The sequence below is a fragment of the Chrysochloris asiatica genome, unplaced genomic scaffold (assembly GCF_000296735.1).
Source record: "Chrysochloris asiatica unplaced genomic scaffold, ChrAsi1.0 scaffold00101, whole genome shotgun sequence".
Classification (NCBI taxonomy): domain Eukaryota; kingdom Metazoa; phylum Chordata; class Mammalia; order Afrosoricida; family Chrysochloridae; genus Chrysochloris; species Chrysochloris asiatica.
Window position 1 is genome coordinate 10,286,169 of NW_006408619.1, and position 19,720 is coordinate 10,305,888.

General features: G+C 47.6%; 1 protein-coding gene across 1 annotated transcript in view; it reads right to left on the minus strand.

Moving 5' to 3' along the window:
- IDH2 (isocitrate dehydrogenase 2 (NADP+), mitochondrial) overlaps positions 1 to 19,720 on the minus strand; it is a 33,580-nt gene continuing 13,860 nt past the window's right edge. The window contains exons 2-11 of the mRNA XM_006867130.1: positions 13,492 to 13,583; positions 12,626 to 12,791; positions 10,736 to 10,896; positions 10,508 to 10,651; positions 8,665 to 8,801; positions 8,190 to 8,341; positions 1,426 to 1,538; positions 1,169 to 1,266; positions 998 to 1,090; positions 1 to 400 (exon numbers count right to left, since the gene is read on the minus strand). Of these exons, the coding sequence (XP_006867192.1) occupies positions 313 to 400; positions 998 to 1,090; positions 1,169 to 1,266; positions 1,426 to 1,538; positions 8,190 to 8,341; positions 8,665 to 8,801; positions 10,508 to 10,651; positions 10,736 to 10,896; positions 12,626 to 12,791; positions 13,492 to 13,583 (1,244 nt within the window). The 3' untranslated portion in view covers positions 1 to 312. The remainder of the gene's footprint in view (positions 401 to 997; positions 1,091 to 1,168; positions 1,267 to 1,425; positions 1,539 to 8,189; positions 8,342 to 8,664; positions 8,802 to 10,507; positions 10,652 to 10,735; positions 10,897 to 12,625; positions 12,792 to 13,491; positions 13,584 to 19,720) is intronic.

Genomic DNA, 19,720 nt, shown 5'->3' on the forward strand with positions numbered 1-19,720 from the left:
TTTGTGAAGAGCTTTTTAGTAGCTAAATACGGCACCATGTGTTCCAAGGGCAGTATAAATTACAGTATGCAAAACATACTGACTGGTTGAGGTAAAACACGCTGTTCCTGCCTCACATCACCATGAGGGGAAACACAGACAGGCTTTTAAAAATATCTCACTTATAAAAAATGTCCCCTAAAAATCAGGCCTTGTGCGCAGGCTCCCCGGAGAGGAGCTGTGCGGCTCACCCTCCGCTGCGTCAGGAAAAGCGGTGGCTGCTGCCCGCCAGGCTCTGTCCTGTCCACCACAGCGGCTGGGGCAGCGCCTCCCCTACTTCTTGCCCAGAGCTTTGTCCAGGTTGTTCTTGATGGTGTCCAGGAAGTCCGTGGTGTTGAGGAAGTGCTCATTCAGCTTCACACTGCCGAGAGAACACCATTCACATCAGTGTGGGACTGGCGGGGCCATTCCATAGCAGAACCCACCTGAGCGTGGGTGTCCGAACAGCAGCCTCTTGTACCCCACGTGGGGAGGGAAATGCCTAGTTACAGGCCACAGAGGACTCAGCAGACACCTGGTGGCTAAAATCCAGGTCAAGTTGGCTCCAACTCACAGCAACCCCATGCTCCCTTCAATGGCTGATTTTCAGATTTAGACCACCAAGCCTTTCTTTCAAGGTGCCTCTAGGTAGATCCAAACCTCCAACCTTTCAGTTAGCAGTTAGGTGCGCTGACTATTTGCAGCACCCAAGGACACCAGGTGATTGAACAACTCCCCTGGGAGAAGCTGGGTGTGGCTGAAGAGGGGGATGGGAAAGGCTGGGAGCAGCTAGTGTCAGAGATAAGAGCAATCTCACAGGCCTTGTTCTGAGAATGCAGGGCTGAGCCCTCCTCAGGGTTAAGTACCTGTCCAAGCCCCGGCCCCTAGCACTAAGCTGACTACAGGGCTCCTCTGGCCATTTCCCACTCTGCCCAAGATCCTGGAAGACCTGCCCTGCCCTCAGCCCAGGGCCACGCACTTGCTGAGGCCATGGATGCAGCCCGCCAAGTCCTTGGTCATGGCTCCACTCTCCACGGTCTCCACGCACACCTTCTCCAGGGTCTGTGCAAACCTGCAGGGGACAGCGTGCCGAGTGAGGGCCCAGCTGTGTGGAGCCAGGCCCCAGAACAACCCTTCACTCTGCACTCACCTGACGAGGTCCTGGGTCCCATCCAGCTTCCCCCGGTGCTCCAGGCCACGTGTCCAGGCAAAGATGCTGGCGATGGGGTTGGTACTGGTGGGCCGGCCCTGGGAGGAGGGTTTGCAGGGGTCAAGAGCCACTTAAGAGCCCAGCTAGCAAGGTGGCCACTGGACTGATAAGGCCAAACTGAGAGGTCCTCACAGCCCCTAGGGGCTTGGGGCGTAGGGGGGGGGGGGGGCAATGAGCAGCTACGCAGCCCCACTCACCTTCTGATGCTCCCGGTAGTGGCGGGTAACCGTACCATGAGCAGCCTCTGCCTCAATGGTCTTCCCATCCGGACAAACCAGCACAGAGGTCATCAGACCAAGGGAGCCAAAGCCTGCAGGGCAGAAAGATCTCCTCACCAGGTGCTGTGGCCGCCTCTAGCCCCGGCCCCACACGCTGGGAGGACAGGGAGTTTCAGGCTATCCTGAAACCAGAGGGCACCTGAGGTGGCTGTCACCAGCACACTGACACACGTCTGTGTCCACACTTCCAGGCCTACCACAGCTTGTACCTTCTAGGGCTAACACCCCCCTTATCCCAAGATCTTACCTCCAAGTTAGCCCACCCAGCCCAGCCTGTGACCAGAAGAAGCAGAAAGAAGACATCTGCCATCAGCTACTTCACGAGCATCATCCTATTTAGTGTTCTTTTGGCCACTTGAAAGTAATGGCTTGGTGGTTGATTTCCAGATTTTCTCAAACTCAGATGCCATTTTCATTAGGAAAAGTGGGAGTATACAGTTGTCGAGGATTCCTGGGCTTCAAAACGTCCCATGGTACCAAAATAAGGACATGAAAATCCCAAAATGAAAAACTGAGTGACTCTATAGAAAAATGGTTTGCCTAAGAATTTATGCTGGGGGCATTAGTCAAAACAACAGACACATAGACAACTGGAACAGAATTGAAAATCCAGACATAAATCTATCAAGCTACGGGCAGCTGATCTTCAACAAAATGCCAAAGTCCACTAAACTAGAAAGACTGTGGAAGAAAGTATCAGGACGATGCTAGCGGCCCTAACATATGGCATAACTAGAAAAACACAAGCGCCGTAAGATACACTACATAAATGGGACCTCCGAAAAATACTTTATGCTCATCAAAAGATTTCTCCAAACGAGTTTTAAAAAAAGACCCTACAAACTGGAAAAAACTGGGGGGCTACGACATATCCACTAAGGATCTAATCTCTAAGAGTTATAGAAAACTCCACTACTTCAACCACAGAAGGACAAACACCCCAGTTTTTAAACAGGCACCTAACAAACATGAAGAAATGCCCCTCAAATCCACTGCCACAGAGGCAGTTGCAACTCACAGCGACCCTCCTACAGGGCAGAGTAGAGCTGCTCCAGAGCATTTCTGAGGCTATAAATCGTTATAAGATCACACAGCCTCATCTTTGTCCCTCAGAGCAGCTGGTAGGTTTGAACTGCTGACCTTGTGGTTAGCAGGTTAGCAGAACTTAACCCACTGTGCCGCCAGTGCGGATACAAATCAAAACAACAGTGAAATGCCATCTCAACCTGACAATAATGGCACGAATGTAAAAAAATAGAAAAAAAGGTTGGCGAGGTTATAGGACGATTAGGACTCTAAAACACTACTGACGGGAATAATACAAAATGGTACAATCACTATGGAAAATGGAGTTCTGGGGTGGCACTGTAGGGTAATCACTGGACTGCTAACCACACTCTCAGCAGTTCAAACCCAAGGGTAGATCAATCCATGGAAACCTGATGGGTAGGGTTTCCCAGGTTATAAATCTATGGAAACAGGAAGCCTCATCTTTCTCCCCCGAGGGACTGATATATTCGAACCACTGGCCTTTCAGTTAGCAGGCCTTTAGTGCTACCACAGCTCCTTGGAAACCCTATACAGGGTTGCTATGAGTCAGAAATAACCTGACAACACTTAACAATAACAACTATGCAAACAGCTTCCTTAAAAAGCTAGAAATAAAACTACCTTATGGGAGCACTCGCTGGAGAAGGACATCATGTTTGGTAAGGTGGAGGGTCAGAGAAAAAGAGGAAGGCCCCCAGCGAGATGGATTGGCCAAGTGGCAGCATCGATGGACTCAAGTGTGGCAACAGTAGTGAGGTTGGCCCAGGACCGGGCAGTGTTTCACTCTGCCACGCATAAGGTCGCTATGAGTCAGCACCGACTTGATGGCATCTAACAACAACAACATGATCCAACTCCTAGATATGTACCCCCGTGAAAGCTGAACCATGACATAAACAGACACATAAACAGCGTACATAAACAACATACACCATTGTTACCTGCAGTATCGGCAGCAATAGCGAAAGAGATGGAAACAACCTAAAGTGCCTATCAGCGGATGGATGGATAAACTGTGGTACATACACACAGTGGAATACTATACAACAATAAACATACCAACAAATCACAAAACATCTCACAACATGGATGAATCTGGAGGATACTAGGCTGAATGAAATCAATCACAAAAGGACAAATAGGGTATGGGACCTCTTTTATGAAAAAGAAAAGGTATACAAACAGGGGGAAGAAAACAAATTAAAATGCCATTATTTGATGGTTAGTAGAGATCCTGGGGTGGCATTTAGGATAAGCACTGGACCACAAGGTTGGTCTGAATTGCTAAGGCTGGTGGTTCAATCTCACCAGCCACTCCTCAGAAACCCTGTACAGAGTCGCTAAGTGCAGGAACTGCCTCGACAGCACTTTAATCACTACAAGAAATCAGAGAAGGAGGGAAACTACTAACTAGATAGAAGGCAAGTGTTAACAAGGGTGAAGGGAAAGGCCCCACTGGAGAAATCAGCACACATGGCGAAGGAACACAGGGACACATGGCGAAGCCACAGCAGTGAGTAGAACACAGACAATCTTACAACAAGAGTGCTGTGGTTTATGGGAAGTGCCTTCGAGTCAGTTCTCACTCTTAGCAAACTTGCATAGGGTTTCAGAGGCTTTATATCTTCATGGGAACAGAAAGGCTTATCTTTCTCCCTCGGAGTGGCAGGTAGACTTGAACCGTGGACCTTATGGTTCATACATAGTCCAGTGCTTATTGTATTCCCCAACAATGGTACTAACAAAGAACAACATACGAATGGATACACAGGTAAACGTTGGTGGTGGTTAAGTGCATCGAGTCAGTCCCAACTCACAGCCACGCTATGTAGGGTTTCCGCGGAGCAGCTGGTGAGTTTGAACTGCCGATCTTATGGTTTCAACCAACCTTGCAGTCCAGTGCATTAACCTGCAGCTTCCCACCAGGACTCCACACAGATTGTTGTTGTTAAATGCCATCCAATGAGCAGCTGGTGAGCTTGAACTGCCAACCGTGCAGTTCAAAGTTACTTTGCAGTCCAGTGCATTAACACACAGCGCCACACACACACAGACAGGTAGGTAGGTATGCTAAAAAGAGGTGAGAAGATAGAGGCTTTGGTTGTGGATATTTCTACATACCTAATGGTAGGTGTCCTGGTGTGGTACTATAGGATAAGCACTGGACTGCTAACCACAAAGTCAGCGGTTCCAACCCACCAGCTACTCCTTGGAAAACCAATACAGAGCTGTTTAAAGTTGGAACTGATTCAAAGGCACTTGACACCCACACCAATTGTAGGTGCTGCATGTGTACTAATACAGGCAATAGAGCGCACAGGGGCGTAGTCATGGAAACTTCTCATGCATAACCAGACAGCTCACAGGCCAAAGATCCAAGGTTCAAAAGTGAAGACTTCGGGGCCATCTATGTCAATTGGTACAACATAGTTCACAAAGACAATGCTCTGCATCCTACTTTGGTGAATAGTATCTCTGGTCATCTTAAGATACAACGCCTGGTGTCTTACCATCCAGAGCACAGGAGAAAGAAGAAAACCCAAACCCCAAGGAAGCAATTAGTCCAAGGACTGATGGATCACATGAATCACAGCCTGCACTGCTCGGAGATCAAAACTAGAGGGTACCGAGCTACTCCACAACAGAGCATCCAAGACACAGCAGAAGCAAAACGTAAAACAAAAAATCAAATTAAAAAAAAAAAAAGCCAGACTTACTGGTCTGACAAAGAGCTCTGGTAGCGTAGTGGCTACGAATCGGGTTGTGAGCCACAAGGTCGGCAGTTCGAAACTACCAGCAGCTCCGCGGGAGAAAGATGAGGCTTTCTGCTCCCGTAAAGATTTACAGCCTCGGAAACCCTGTACAGGGTCGCTGTGAGTCGGAACCGACTCCACGGCACACAGCACTAACACTGGTCTGACAGAGTCTGGAGGAAGCCCTGAGACTATGGCCCTAAGACACACTTGATGACCTGATACTGAAGCCATCATTCCCAGAAAACACCTTTCAGTCAAACACTAGACAGGCCTTAAAAATAAACAATTAACACCTGAGAGGCATCTATTCCTTAGAATAATCAATCACATGTGAAATGAAAGGACAACATCTATCCAAAAGCAGAGATGAGAAGGCAGGGTGGTTGGTAGTTGTGTGTCATCGAGTCAGTCTGGATTCATAGTGACCCTGTATAGAGTTTCTGAGGTTGTAAATCTTTACAGGAGAAGAAAGCCTTATTTTTCTCCAGTAAAGCAGCTGGTGGGTATGAACTGCCAACTTTATGGTTAGCAGTCCAGTGCTTTATCCTACAGCGCCACCATGACACACAGTATATTGGTCATCAATATATTAAAAATAAAAAATTGAAAACTTACCAAAATAAATCTAAAACTATAACAGCTTAACAACAAAAAGGCAAATAGCACAATCATAAAATGGGCAAATGACTTGACTAGACATTTACCAAAGAGAACATTGAAATGTCATTAGTCCCATTTGCCACAGGACCAGAAGAACTAGATACTGCTTGCTACCATTACTGAAGGTCTTGATCAAAGATGCCACAGAAGAATCCTTATCCAAAGAGGGAAAATACAGAATGGGATTTCAAATTCTCATGGACTCTAGACTTTCGAGAGCCATGAAGGCTGGAAATCCTGGAAACTATTGCTCTGAGATCATCTTTAAACCTTAAAACCAAATAATAGTTTCGCTTCACTAGTCGAAAGGCTTGCCGTGAGCACTGTGCTCTTTTACGATCGATTTCTCTGGGATCAAACTGACAACAGCAACCTGAAAGATTAGACAGGAACTTTGTTGTTGTTGTCAGGTGCCATCGAGTCGGAACCGACTCATAGCGACCCCATGCACAGCAGAACGAAACAATATCCGATCCTGGGCCAACCTCACTACCGCTGCCACACTTGAGTCCATCAATGATGCCACCTGGCTGATCCATCTCGTTGGGGGTCTTCCTCTTTTTCTCTGACCCTCCACCCTACCCAGCATGACATCCTTCTCCAACGATTGTTTCCTCCGGACAATATGTCCAAAGACAGGAACTTTAGGGGACAATAAATTGATGTGAATGAGGGAAAAATCATTTGTAAAAGGAAGATGAGAAAGGTTGCATGGCTCAAAGAACGTAATCAATGTCACTAAATTATACTTGTAGAAACTTGGTTTATTTTACACTGTATTTTCTCAACAACATAAACTAATAAAATTTAGGAAAAAAGCAAAACAAAACAATGCTTGGAAGTATGTGATTAGAGAGCTTGCCTACTCCAGGAGAGAGAGAGATACTCTGAAGAGACAGTTTCCAGGTGACAGGATTTTGTTCTTGGTGCATGTGGTGGTGGTGGTGATTATGTGCCATGGAGTCAGTTCCGACTACACAGGGTTTCCAAGGCTGTAAATCTCCTGTGGAACCACTGGTAGTTTCAAACTGCTGACCTTGAGGTTAGCAGCCCAATTTGTAACCACTATGATACCAGAGTTGCCTTGGTGCATGTGGTACATACATACAATGGAATGTTGTCGTTGTTAAGTGCCATCAAGTTGGTTCTGACCTATAGTGGCCCTGTACAGGGTTTCTGAGGAGCAGCTGGTTGAGCTTGAACTGCTGACCTTGCAGTTCAAACCGATCTGCTGTCCAGCTCATTAACCCACAGCTTACCAGGACTCTATACAATAGATTACTAGTCAGTAAAAAAGAAAAATGAGTTCCTGAACTACCTTGGAACATGAACGAACCTGGAGGACATTATGCTAAAATAAGGCAATCACAAAAAAAGGAAATATTGTATGTTCTCATTTTTAGAGAATTATATGAACAGGTAAATAAATATACAGAAACTAATATTCATTAGTGGTTAGCAGGGACTCGGTAAGAGGAGTGGAAGTTGGGGAAGGTGCTGGGAATTCACTCTCTAGATAGCTGTTGTTAAGTGCCACTGAATCAGTTCCGACTCACAGCAACCCTGTATAGCGTTTCCAAGGCTGCAAATCTTTGCAGGAGCAGAAAGCCTCATCTTTCTCCTGCAGAGTAGGTGGTAGGCTTGAACCGCTGATCTTATGCTTCGCAGTCCAGTGCTAATCCTACAGTCACTGCACTCCCTTCTAGGAGTTGCTGTTAAGTGCTGTTGAATCGGTTCCAACCATAGCGAGGAACAGCTGGTGAGCTTGAACCGCCAACCTTGTGGTTCAAACCGATTTGGCTATCCGGCTCATTAACACACAATGCCACACCAGGACTCCTTCCAGGGAGCAGACATTTGTTATTTTGTGGTGATGGGAAAGTTAACATCAAATAGGGGTGAGTATACAGTTTGATAAAGGTAAACCATGTCAGTTTTTGGTTCCTTCGTGTCCATGAACCACCTCAGAACTGACTCACCTAGTCCTTTACTGTTTCTGTGTAATTGCAGCTGTAGTGATAATAAATCCATCCAAACCTAGTTTGTGACCTTCCCTCATTCATATGTCAGGGAGCTCCTGCCCCCGTGCTGTCCACAAGAAACCCTGCAATGAGCAGGCAAGGCAAGCCCCAGGCTTGCTAATACACTAGAGAGGTTTGCTACTAAAAAGGTCTCACAATCTCCACCCCCACAAGGAGCAGGGTCCTCCCAGCATACCCTGGGCCAGGATGTCCGACTGCACATCTCCATCATAGTTCTTGCAAGCCCACACAAAGCCGCCCGAAGACTTGAGGACCTGAGCCACCATGTCGTCGATGAGCCGGTGTTCATACCAGATCTTGTTCTTGTCAAAGTCAGTCTTATAGTGCCTGGGAGCAAAAGGGCCTGCTGTGAAATGGGGGCTCCCAAGGGACATCCCAAGGAGTTCTGGTAGCATGGTGGTTACGAGTTGGGCTGGTAACCACACACAGCAGTTCGAAACTACCAGCTGTTCCATGGAAGACAAATGAGGCTTTCTGCTCCCGTAAAGATTTACAGCCTCGGAAACCCTGTACAGGGTTGCTATGAGTCGGAACCGACTCCACACGACACCACCACCACCAAGGGACATTCCCCTAGTAGGAAAAGGGCCATAGGGAAGGGAGGAAGGGCTGTGGAGTCCTTGGGGAGGCAACAAAGAGGGAGGCGTTACTTGTCAAAGATCTCCTGGAAGATGTCCTTGAAGCGTCCATCATAGGCTTTCAGGATCGTGTTCTTGGTGCTCAGGTACAACGGCCACTTCTTCTGGATGGCATACTGGAAGCAGCTGTGCGCAAAGCCAGAGATGGACTGCAGGGAGAAAGGGTCCCCAGCTTCAGCCCCTAGCCAGGGACTACCAGGCCCAGACCCTGCACCGACCCTCTCAGGCAGTCTGCATTAACTTCAGTCACCCCAGTTTGTGTATCTGCTGTGGCATACTTTCCCAAGTTCTGGAAGTAGTCCCTCAACTTTGTTTTTAAAAGCTAGCTTCTTGTTACCATTCTTAGACCATATGGTTGAAGTGAAGCTAATCTCCCCAGACCCACCTGCCAGCCATTAGGATTGTCAGTGCGATTCTGCTTATCCAATCAGAGCCCTTCCTTCCTTGAGCATCAGTGATTGGCCTTAAATGGTCATGTGGTCCCAGCCCAGGTCTCGGTTTTTGTTTTTGTTTTTTTTAAAACTAGAACTATTGAGTGAAGTAAGGAGCTCTGGTAACGTAGTGATTATGAGTCGGGCTGTTACTCTCAAGTTCAGCAGTTCGAAACCAGCGGTTCCACAGGAGAAAGATGAGGCTTTTCTGCTCCCAAAAAGATTTACAGCCTCGGGGACGTATACAGGGTCGCTACAAGTCAGAACCGACTCCACAGCACATAACCAACCACCACAACCACCACTGAGTGAAGTAAAGTTCTGGTATGGAGCTGCAGGATAATGCACTGGACCACAAGATCATTTTGAAGCACAAGGTCAGTGGTTCGAACCCACCAGCTGCTCCTCAGAAACCCTAGACAGGGTTACTATGGGTCAGAACCGACTCAACGGCACTTAACAACACTGAGTGAAGGAGTCCTGGTGGCACAGTGAGTTAAGCACTAGGCCAACCACAAGGTTGATGATTCAAACCTACCAGCTCTGTGGGCAAAAGACAAGGCTGTCTGCTCCCATAAAGATTTACAGTCTCAGAAAACCTATGGAGCAGTTCTACTGTCCTATCGGGTCACTCCAAGCAGGAATCAACTCCATGGCAGTTGGGGTTTCTTTGGTTTATGCGTGAAGAGAGACCATTTAGTGGTAAAATTCTTGCTCCGGGGGGACAGGTTCAATTCTAGCCAATGTACTCCATGTGCAGCCATCACTTGTCCATCAGTGGAGCCTTGCACACTGCTATAGGCTGAACAGGTGTCCATGAAGCTTCTAGACTAAGACAGTAGGAAGAAAGGCCTGGAAATCTAGCTACAAAAATCAGTCAGTGAAAATCTCAAGGATCCCAATGGTCCAACCTGTAACCAATCATGCAGGCTCAGGCAGCGTTTCGTCCAGCTGCACATGGAGTTGCCAAGAGTCGGAGGGTGATTCAGCTAACAAAAGCAACAACATGAAGAGGCACTTTTCTCACGGCCAGCCTAGCTGCCAGAGGATAAGCCTGGAGCTGCTGGTGGCCACTTCTGCCACTCCTTAGACAGAGAATGAGACCACACAAAGGAAAGGAAAGCTGAGAGTTGAGGGGTGGTGGACGCAGGGGAAGAAATACCTACCTAACCAGTTTACTTAAAAACCAAAAGTCCTGATGAACACATACACTGAGGCCCCAAAGGTGCATCTGAGAAGGAGTACAGAAATTCATGGTGCACCAAGCTAAGCAGGAGTCTGAAAGCCCTCAGACACACCCAAGATGCATTGGTTCACCATCCTCAAACCTTTTTCAGACCACTGAGGGAGGAAGAGATGGCACCTCCAGCCTGGCCCTGCCCAGGGGAGGTTCAAATCCAGACAGCACAAGCTCAGAGCCTCACCTCATCGGTATTATACATGCCCATGCCCACGCCGCCGGCAGGAAAGTTGAACACCTCCCACTCCTTGGCACTGCTGCCGTCCTTCGGGGTGAAGACCATCTTAAATGTGCCGGCCCGGTCCACCACAAAGTCTGTGGCCTTGTACTGAAGAGACGAGAGGACAGCTCAGGCCAGAGACTTCACTCAGGGGTCTCAGGCCAGTGGACCCAGCCTCCCGTAGTGGCCTACCTGGTCACCATGGGCGTGTCGGCCAATGGTGATGGGCTTGCTCCAGCCAGGAACGAGGCGTGGGATGTTTTTGCAGATGATGGGCTCCCGGAAGACGGTTCCCCCAAGAATGTTCCGGATCGTCCCATTGGGACTCTTCCACATCTTCTTAAGGTTGAACTCTGTGGGGACAGAGATGAACAGGTCCATTGTAAAACTCCCAGTCAGAACTTGAACTCCAGGCAACAGTATAGATAGACAGGTGTCCTAAAAATCACCCAGAAGAATCTAGAGCTAGTCTGTAGGCTCTCAAATCAGATTTCCTGGGTTCAAGACCCCACTCAGCTACTTCTAACCATGAGTCTTATGCAAGTGGTGTAACGTCAACTATAAACTGGAATTTCTGCTAAAATGCCCAGCTTAATTGGTGGTTGAGAGGAGTCAATGAGCTAATCTGTGATGTGGAAGCCGGGGTTGATGTTAACTGTTAACACTCCTGTGCTGGCCTACCTGCTAACCCAAAGACTCCTCAGAAGAAAGGCCGGACAATTTACTTCCGAAAAATCAGCCACTGGAAACCCTGCGTAGCACAATTCTACTCCGACATACACGGGGTCTCCATGAATTGTAATGAACCCAACAGCAACTGGTAGTAACATGTAAAATGGTGCCCAGCACATGCAGAGTGCTACGCTTGTCCTCTCCTCACATGTGGAGGCAGCTCAGTCTGACAGACCCAGACAGCCTCACTCCAGATGCTCTGGTTGGAACCGGTCCTGGGGCCACAGAGGACACAGAGCCTGCCACCAACATGCTCAGAGGGTCCAGCCCAAGATACAAGACTGTGACCCTCTCCCTCCTTGTCCATAAAACAGGGCTATGTTAATTCCAGGGCTACAGAGGAATACAAGGAAACATGCAAAAAGCAGTTACAAAGTACCTGGAAAGGCAGCTATCGGAAGGTTGGGGAGTTTAGAAACTTGCCTGCGGGCTTCCTTCTAGCTCCCTCATAATAACTGGTTGACCCAGAAGACAGAAGAGCATTCTGAAAACTCAGAAACCACTCTTTCCTAAATTATCCAAACCTGGCCCCAGTGACGTGCTTTATCAACACACTGGTATGATTTCATGGACCCTCAGAGCAGCCCCCAGAATGGGGGACTCACAGACAGTCCAACCTCTCTGAGACGCCCTGCGTATCTGCAGTGTCAGAACCCAGGAGGGGACTAGTGATGTTGCTGGGGGCTGCAAGTCTCTGAAGGGTACAGGCCTGGCGCACAGCGCTGCTCTGGACAGAGATAGCCCCACGTCTCTGTAAACCTGCCTGCAAAGACCAGAGGGTGGGCAACCCAAAGAAGCCATTTCTGCTGTGACTACAGTGTCATTTAGCCTCCTCATCACCATCATTCCTGATGACATCTACCACTGGCCTGGAAGACTGGACACCTGGATTCTGGTCTTGGCTTGGCCACAGCTTAACTGAGGAACCTGAGGCCTCATCTATAATGCTCCCTAAGGTCACTCTTAAGTCCCTGGAACAAAAGGTTGGAGTTCAAGTTTACCCAATGGCGCCTCAGAAGAAGGCTCTGGCAGTCAATTTCTAAGAAATCAGCCACTGAAAACCCTACAGACCATAGTTCTATCTGACACATGTGGAGTCGCCATGAGGTGGAGAAGACTGAACAACAGCTGGTTAAACCCATGCTACCAACCTAGGGCCTCCTCAGGGAGACTGGGGGCATCTCACAGCCCCCACCCACTCCCACCCCATCTCCAAGTGAAGCTTGGTCCCCAGCTCCAGAGGCTCCCACCCACCCCTCTCCCAGTCCCAGATGCTACTAGCTCCCTTCTAGAGAAGTCAGTGGGGAGGGGAGAGCCAGTGACCCTCCTAGTCCCACCCAGCCCACGCACCTTCCACACGGGCCTCATCGGGGGTGATGGTGGCACACTTGACGGCCACGCTGTACTTCTGGGTGGCCAACGCGGAGTCAATGGTGACCTGGTCATTGGTCTGGTCACGGTGTGGGAGCCCGAGGTCAAAATACTTGAGCTGGACATCCACATGGGGCAGGATGAGCTAGGGACAGACAGACAGACAGAAGGCCAGGACAAGGCATCAGTCACATGACTGTGCCTCTGAGGCTGTAGACCCAGAGACACAGGAAAGGCAGCGGACTGTGAGGCAAGCACAGCATGGACGGTGGGTACAGCAGAGGGTCAGGCCCCAACATGGACCTTCCCCACCCCCGCACGGCCTAGCATCTCAGCTGAACCCCAACTCCTAAGGCATCTACATGTCTCTATACAGTGAGTTCCCTCTTGCCCCCCACCTTCCCCCAAGTGTTCTGAGACCCTGACAAGCAAAAGTGGTAGTTCCCAGTCTTCCTCTGTGACCACGACACCTTTGGAGATGCCAGGCAGCCACTCTGGGAGCCACTGGGCATGGTGCTACCCTGGACCATGCCATTGTCCTGTGCACCAGCCTGGCCCCTTTCAGTCCCACTCGAGAAAGCACACTGGACTACAGGGAATCAAGAAAGGTGTGACCACAGGACCAGCCCTGAATCTGTTCAGTTGCTTTTAAATGTGCCAGCTTGGGCACAAGCACAGGCTGCCTTGTGTCAACAAGGTTTGTGAGCAGTCAGGACGTAGAAGAGGATGGACAGGAGATGCTCAGGTGACGGCTGGAGTCTGGGACCTGGAAGCGCTGTGCTGGGGCAGGACGCTGAGGCCAGCCCACCCGCCTGGAGAGCACCCACTCGAGGAGGGAGCACTACCTTCTCTTTGATGAACTGCCAGATAATACGGGTCATCTCATCCCCATCCATCTCCACCACGGGCTTGGACACCTTGATCCTCTTGTCGGCATCTAGAAACCAACATCCACAGTGCATCATGATCCTGGAAAGGCTGGCGGAAGGGCCCCTCTCTTCCCAGTCCTAGTCGCACCCACCTTTCAACAAGAATGAAGCAACAAACAGCTAGGCATCCCACTGCCCAGCGTCCATCCCTCTGTCAGGAGCAGTTCCCGACAGCATGGGCACCTTTGTCCCACATTGAGTATGACCAGGTTGTTGTTAAATGCCCGGGAGTCAGTTCCAACTCATGGCAACCCTGTCTAGGGTTTTCGAGGGACGGCTGGTGGGTTTGAACCTCTGACCTTGTGGTTAGCATTCCAGTGCTTCTCCTACAGTGCCATACCAGGAATCCAACAGGACTAGCCAAAAAGATGCCTACCCACCCCATAGTCAAGGAGGTGAGGTCCAAATCTGGCCAGTTAAATGCTGTGTCCCCTGAAGTCTGAAGGTGGAGGACCAGCCTGAACACTGAGAATCAGCTGGGGCCCCTGTCAGCAGCAGGTGGGGGACAGGCTACTCAGACGCTCCAGTCTCCCACCGCAGCCCAGATTCCTGTCTTGTCCAAGACTCCTTTCTTCAGTTTTCCCTGTAAGTCTATGAGCTGTTCCATGGTCTTCCAATAAATCCCCCACAAAGTAAGCAGTTACTAACTGTATCTGTTGCTTGTAACCTAAGAGCCCATGACTAGCTTAAAGAAAGAAACGGTATCGATGTGTATTAAGCACCTAGTAGAATCCCTGGTGGCACAGTGGTTAAGCGCTCCACTACTAACTGAGAAAGACTGGTGTTCAAACCCTCGCAGAGACTTCTCGGAAGAAAGCCCCAGCAATGTGCTTCCTAACGGCCACAGTCAGGAAAGCCCTATGGAGCAGTCTTAGTCTGAAACACATGGGGGCACCGCCAGTCAGAATTGACTCAAAGGTAACTGTATGGTTTTTTTCAAAAACTATTATGTGTCTAATTAAGTCTTCAGGTGATGCTAACAATTAAATTCTTGGATGCTAACTGGAAGATCACGAGTTTGAGTCTGCCAAGCGGTTCCTCAGAAGAAAGTCCTGGCAATCTATTTGCATAAACTCAGCCACTGAAAAAAAACCTACAATTAAAATAACAATAATAATAATAATAGGCCTCCCACCCCCCATGCCCCAATCCCTACCATCTATCCCTGCGGCTCCACTTTCAGCCAAACCATAAACCACATAATCAGTGAGTAATAACACCAGGGAGGTACACCTCTTTAGAACAATCAATCACACAAAACCCAAAGGCAGCATTGTTGTTGTTACGTGCCATGGAGTTGGTTCCAACTCATAGCGACCCTGTACAGGGTTTCTGAGGCTGTAAATCTTTACCGGAACAGAAAGCCTCATCTTTCTGGTGCAGGGATAAAACTGGAGGCAGGAAGGGATAGGAAAGAAGGGGGAAGGGAAGCAGTAAACACCAGGTGGAAGTGAGAAAAGTGTTGTTACAATGAAACAAAATGTGCATGAATTAGTGAATGGAAAGCCAATTTGCTCTGTGAAGTTTCACCCAAATCACAATAAAAAGTTGAAAAAAATAAAAAAGACCAGATTGACTGGTCTGAAACAGACTAGAGGGACCCCCAAGACCATAGCCCAGAGACAACCTTCTAACTTAAAACTGGAGACTCTCTTGGAAGCCACCTTTTAGCCAAATGTTGTTAAGTGGTGTCAAGTGGGTCCTGACTCACAGCGACCCTGCATAGGGTTTCCATAGAAAAGAATATCATCCATGAAGAATGCTCTCCTCAGAACAACCAACTATAGGAGACCAAACGGGTAACATTTGCCCAAAACCAAAGATAAGGAGCTCTGGTAGTGTAGTGGTTATGAGTTGGGATGCTAACCTCAAGGTCACCAGTTCGAAACTACCAGCCTTCCCGCGGGAGAAAGATGAGACCTTCTTAAAGATTTACAGCCTCAGAAACCCTATGCAAGACCACTGTGAATTAGAACCGACTCCACGGCACAGCACCACCACCACCAAAGATGAAAACACAAGGAGGGACCTGGAACCCAGGAAAGAAATACGAAGACACTTGATGCATTATGGGGATTGCAACCAATGTCACAGAACAATTTTTGTATGCATTACTGATTAGAAAATTAATTTGCTAAGTAAATTTTTGCCTAAAGCACAATAAAAAAAATTTTAATTAAAGCAAAACCCCTATAGAGCACAGTTCTAACACACACACACACACACACACAGGGTTGACATGAGTCAGAGCTGAGTTCAAGGTAACTTGATATGTGCCTGACAGTGGGCTAATCCTTTACACACGTTGATTCCATTTAGTCCTCAAAACAACACTCTAAGGAAGATATTGTTGTTGTGGTTGTTAAGTGCCATAAAGTCGGTTCTGACCCATAGCGACCCCATAGTCTTTACGGGAGTAGAAAGCCTCATCTGTCTCCCGCAGAGCGGCTGGTAGTTTCGAACTGCTGACCTTAAGGTTTGCAGCCCGATTCGTAACCACTATGCTACCAGAGCTCCTTAAGGTATATATAGCTCTATTTTAAATGTGGGGAAACCGAGACTCAGAGAAGTTACGGATTTACTGTCCAAAGCTACACAACTTGAAAACAGCAGAGCCTGGTTTCAGACCTCCCTCACAGTAAGGATAGGTTTATGGAATCTGTAAATCAAATTTGAATTCCTGATTGGAACCATCTCAGGTATGGCCAGTTCCCGCCCACCCGAGAAGCCTCCAAGGAGTCAATGAGCAGCTGAGCAGGAAGAGGCCCTTCAAGAAAAACCAGCAGTCTGGGAAGAGAATTCCAAAGAAAACGGCCCATCCAATGAATCAGTGCACAGTTTCTGAATGATGCAAATGATTAACATGAAAAGTTGGAGGTTCAAGTCTGTCCAGAAGAACCTTGGAAGTAAGGCCAGAAAATCTACAACTAAAAAAAAATAAACTCACACATGGGATTGCCATGAGTTGAAATCAACTCAATCGCCACTGGTTGGTTAATTAATGAGTGCAGGCTGCCTTGGACGAGGCTTTTGAACCTTGGCCTTCACACACAGGGCTACCTTAGCTCCTGCATGTGGCTCTGCTCACGGGCTGAGAGGAGCAGCAAGACCTCTGGGAAATCTGAGCGCAACTGGGCCCCAGTCATTGGAAAATCTCAGTCAATATTGAAACCCAGTTAAGAACAACTGTACCCTTTTTCTCCAAGTAACTTACTCATCCCTCGCTTAGAACCCACTTCTGCTTATGTTGCACCCAATCTTTACGAATGTGATCAAGTATCTTCCACCCGAAACACAGAGTGTTGTGGTTATTAGCTGCTGTACCGTCAACGCCAACTCATGACAACTCCACATATAGCAGGACAAAATGCTGCCCCATCTTCTTGTACCCCAAGGTCGCTCGTGGATGGAACCATTGTGATCCACAGGGTTTTCACTGGCTGATTTTCAGAAGTAGATCACCAGGCCTTTCTTCCTAGTCTTAGCCTAGAAACTCTGTTGAAAGCTGTTCAGCATCATTGCTGTTGATAAATACCGTCAAGTCGGTTCCGACTCCTAGCAACACCGTATTGGATTTCCAAGGAGAGGCTGGTGGTTTGAACCACCGACCTTACAGTAAGTAGTCCAGTGTTCACTTACAGTGCCACACCATCATCATGTTGTTGTTGTTATGTGCTATGGAGTCGGTTCCGACTCATAGCGACCCTGTACAGGGTTTCCGAGGCTGTAAATCTTTACAATAGCAGAACGCCTCATCTTTCTCCCACAGCTGGTAGTTTTGAACTGCTGACCTTGAGGTTCGCAGCCTGATTCATAACCACTACGCTACCAGAGCTTCTTTACACCAGCATCATAGCAGCACATAAACCTCCACTGACGGATGGATGGTAGCTGCACAGGATGTGCACTGGCCGGGAATTGAACCCAGGTCTCCTGCAGGGACAGTGGAAAGTCAATCACTGAACCAACACCACAGATTCGACACAGCAAAGCAGCAGAGAGGAAGATGTTCAGCTGAAAACACCAATAGCTGGAAAAAGTGACAGATATCTCCTTAGTCGACAGCAAGAGCAGCAAGGAAACAAAAGCTTCTGAAAAACAGGCCCAGGAACCAAAAATGTATGGCCGGCTAAAACAGCAAATGTTTTGCTCTATATATTTTACTACAATATATTTACATATTTTTAATGAGGTACAGCAATAGTTAATTGACATGGGAAGGTTTCCAAAATATATTGGGTTTTTCTTTTTTTTTTTTTTTTAAAGTGAGGCCAGTGTTATTGAATTGTGTGTCCCCCAAAATACGTGTCATTTTGGTACACCACGATTCTTAGTATTATGTGGTTATCCTCCCCTTTGCGATCTGATGTGATTTCCCTATGTGTTATAAACCCTAACCCCGATGATGTTAATGAGGCAAGATGAAAGGCAGTTTATGTTTATGAGGCAGAATACAATCTACAGGATTAGATTTGAGTCCATATCTTTTGATATATAACAAGTAAGCAGAGCTCAGTGGGACCTCAGTGCCACCAAGAAAGAAAAGTCATGAGCCAAGTGTATCTTTTGGGACCAAGATTCCTTTGCTGCGGATCTCCTAGACACAGGTAAAGATGGATGCCAAAATCATGGAGATCTCCAAGAGACGCCACGCCCACGGACATGGAAAGGAAACGTAGACTTGGACTTCCAGCCTCCTAAACTGTGAGAGAATAAATGTGTTCAAGGAATCCACTTGTGGTAATTCTGTTAAATCAGCACTAGAGAGTCAGCTAGACACATTTAAAACAAAGACCCCCCATCCAACCAAATATATCCCTGTTCTACACACTATACCCATGGCTCAAGATGATACCCTGCATTACTAAGAAAAAGAGTCATTTATGGGCAGCAAAATGGTTTGCTTTCCAAAGATGTGGGAACAGATGAATTTTGTTTTTATTTAATCTAAAAAGAATCTTAGAGATTTTGCTGATGGTCAAGGATGAAAAGTGTGACTCTGGCTTGTTTCAGAAGCAGGATGGAGCCCAGGTCCCTGATTCAAGACCTTCTGGGTAGGATGAGGAGAAATAAAAGCAAACACACACTCGAAATATTTTACTCCCTTGTTGTTGTTGTTAAATGCCATCGAGTCGATTCCGACCCATAAAGACCCTGTATAGGGTTTCCGAGGAGCAGCTGGTGAGCTTGAACCCCTGACCTTGCAGTTCAAACGGCTTTGCAGTCTGGCGCATTAACCCACAGCGCCACACCAGGGCTCCAATTTACTCCCTAGAGGAGACAAAAGTGGCTGCTGAGCAGGAAGACTTGCTGCCCTCACCATGTCAAAGGAAAATGGATTATGTGCAGAGGAAAAGAGAACTCACTTGGCAGAAATAATTCTGTAAGACAAAAGACATATTTCAGCTAAAACGACATGGAGAAGACTGCTCTCATAGAGAAAGGCATTAGTAGGTATCAAAGATGGACTGAAATATTTGGAGAAATACGGGTCACCTTTTCAGCAACAGGTGTTCACTCTACGGGGAACATAATATTTTTAGAGATGAAGTGTTCTTTACAAATCTCTGCATGATGTTTATGGGCCATAACCACAATTCTCTGGAATATCTGCTCTGGGGAAACCAGCTGTTCTGTGGAAGAAAGATGAGGCTTTCTGCTCCTGTAAAGATTTACAGCCTCAGAAACCCTGTACATGGTCGCTATGAGTCGGAACCAACTCCACGGCACATAACAACAACAGAGGGTAGATACATGTTAACATGCATCTACATGTGAACATGACAGGGCAGGGAATATACAAAAGGGAAGTTAGCAGAGGAAAGATGAAGGTAGTGGAAGACACAGGGAGGAATATAATCGTTAAATCGAATAAAGGTAAATGCTGTTAACTGGAAGGGATTTGTAATCATTGTAATGAAGCAAAGTATATGGTTTGCTGACTGTAAAACTGATGATCTGCTCTGTAAACCTTCACTCAAGTCACAATAAAAAGTTTTTAAAAAAATAGTGGGTGCATGGCACTACTCTACTACCCTCCCCAAGACGAAATGGAGATTTGGGACCCAAACTTCAAAATCCCTTCACCTTTTCTGGTCTGAAGCTTGAGTTAGAAAGGGCTTTAGAACCTGCAGAAAGTGTGAAA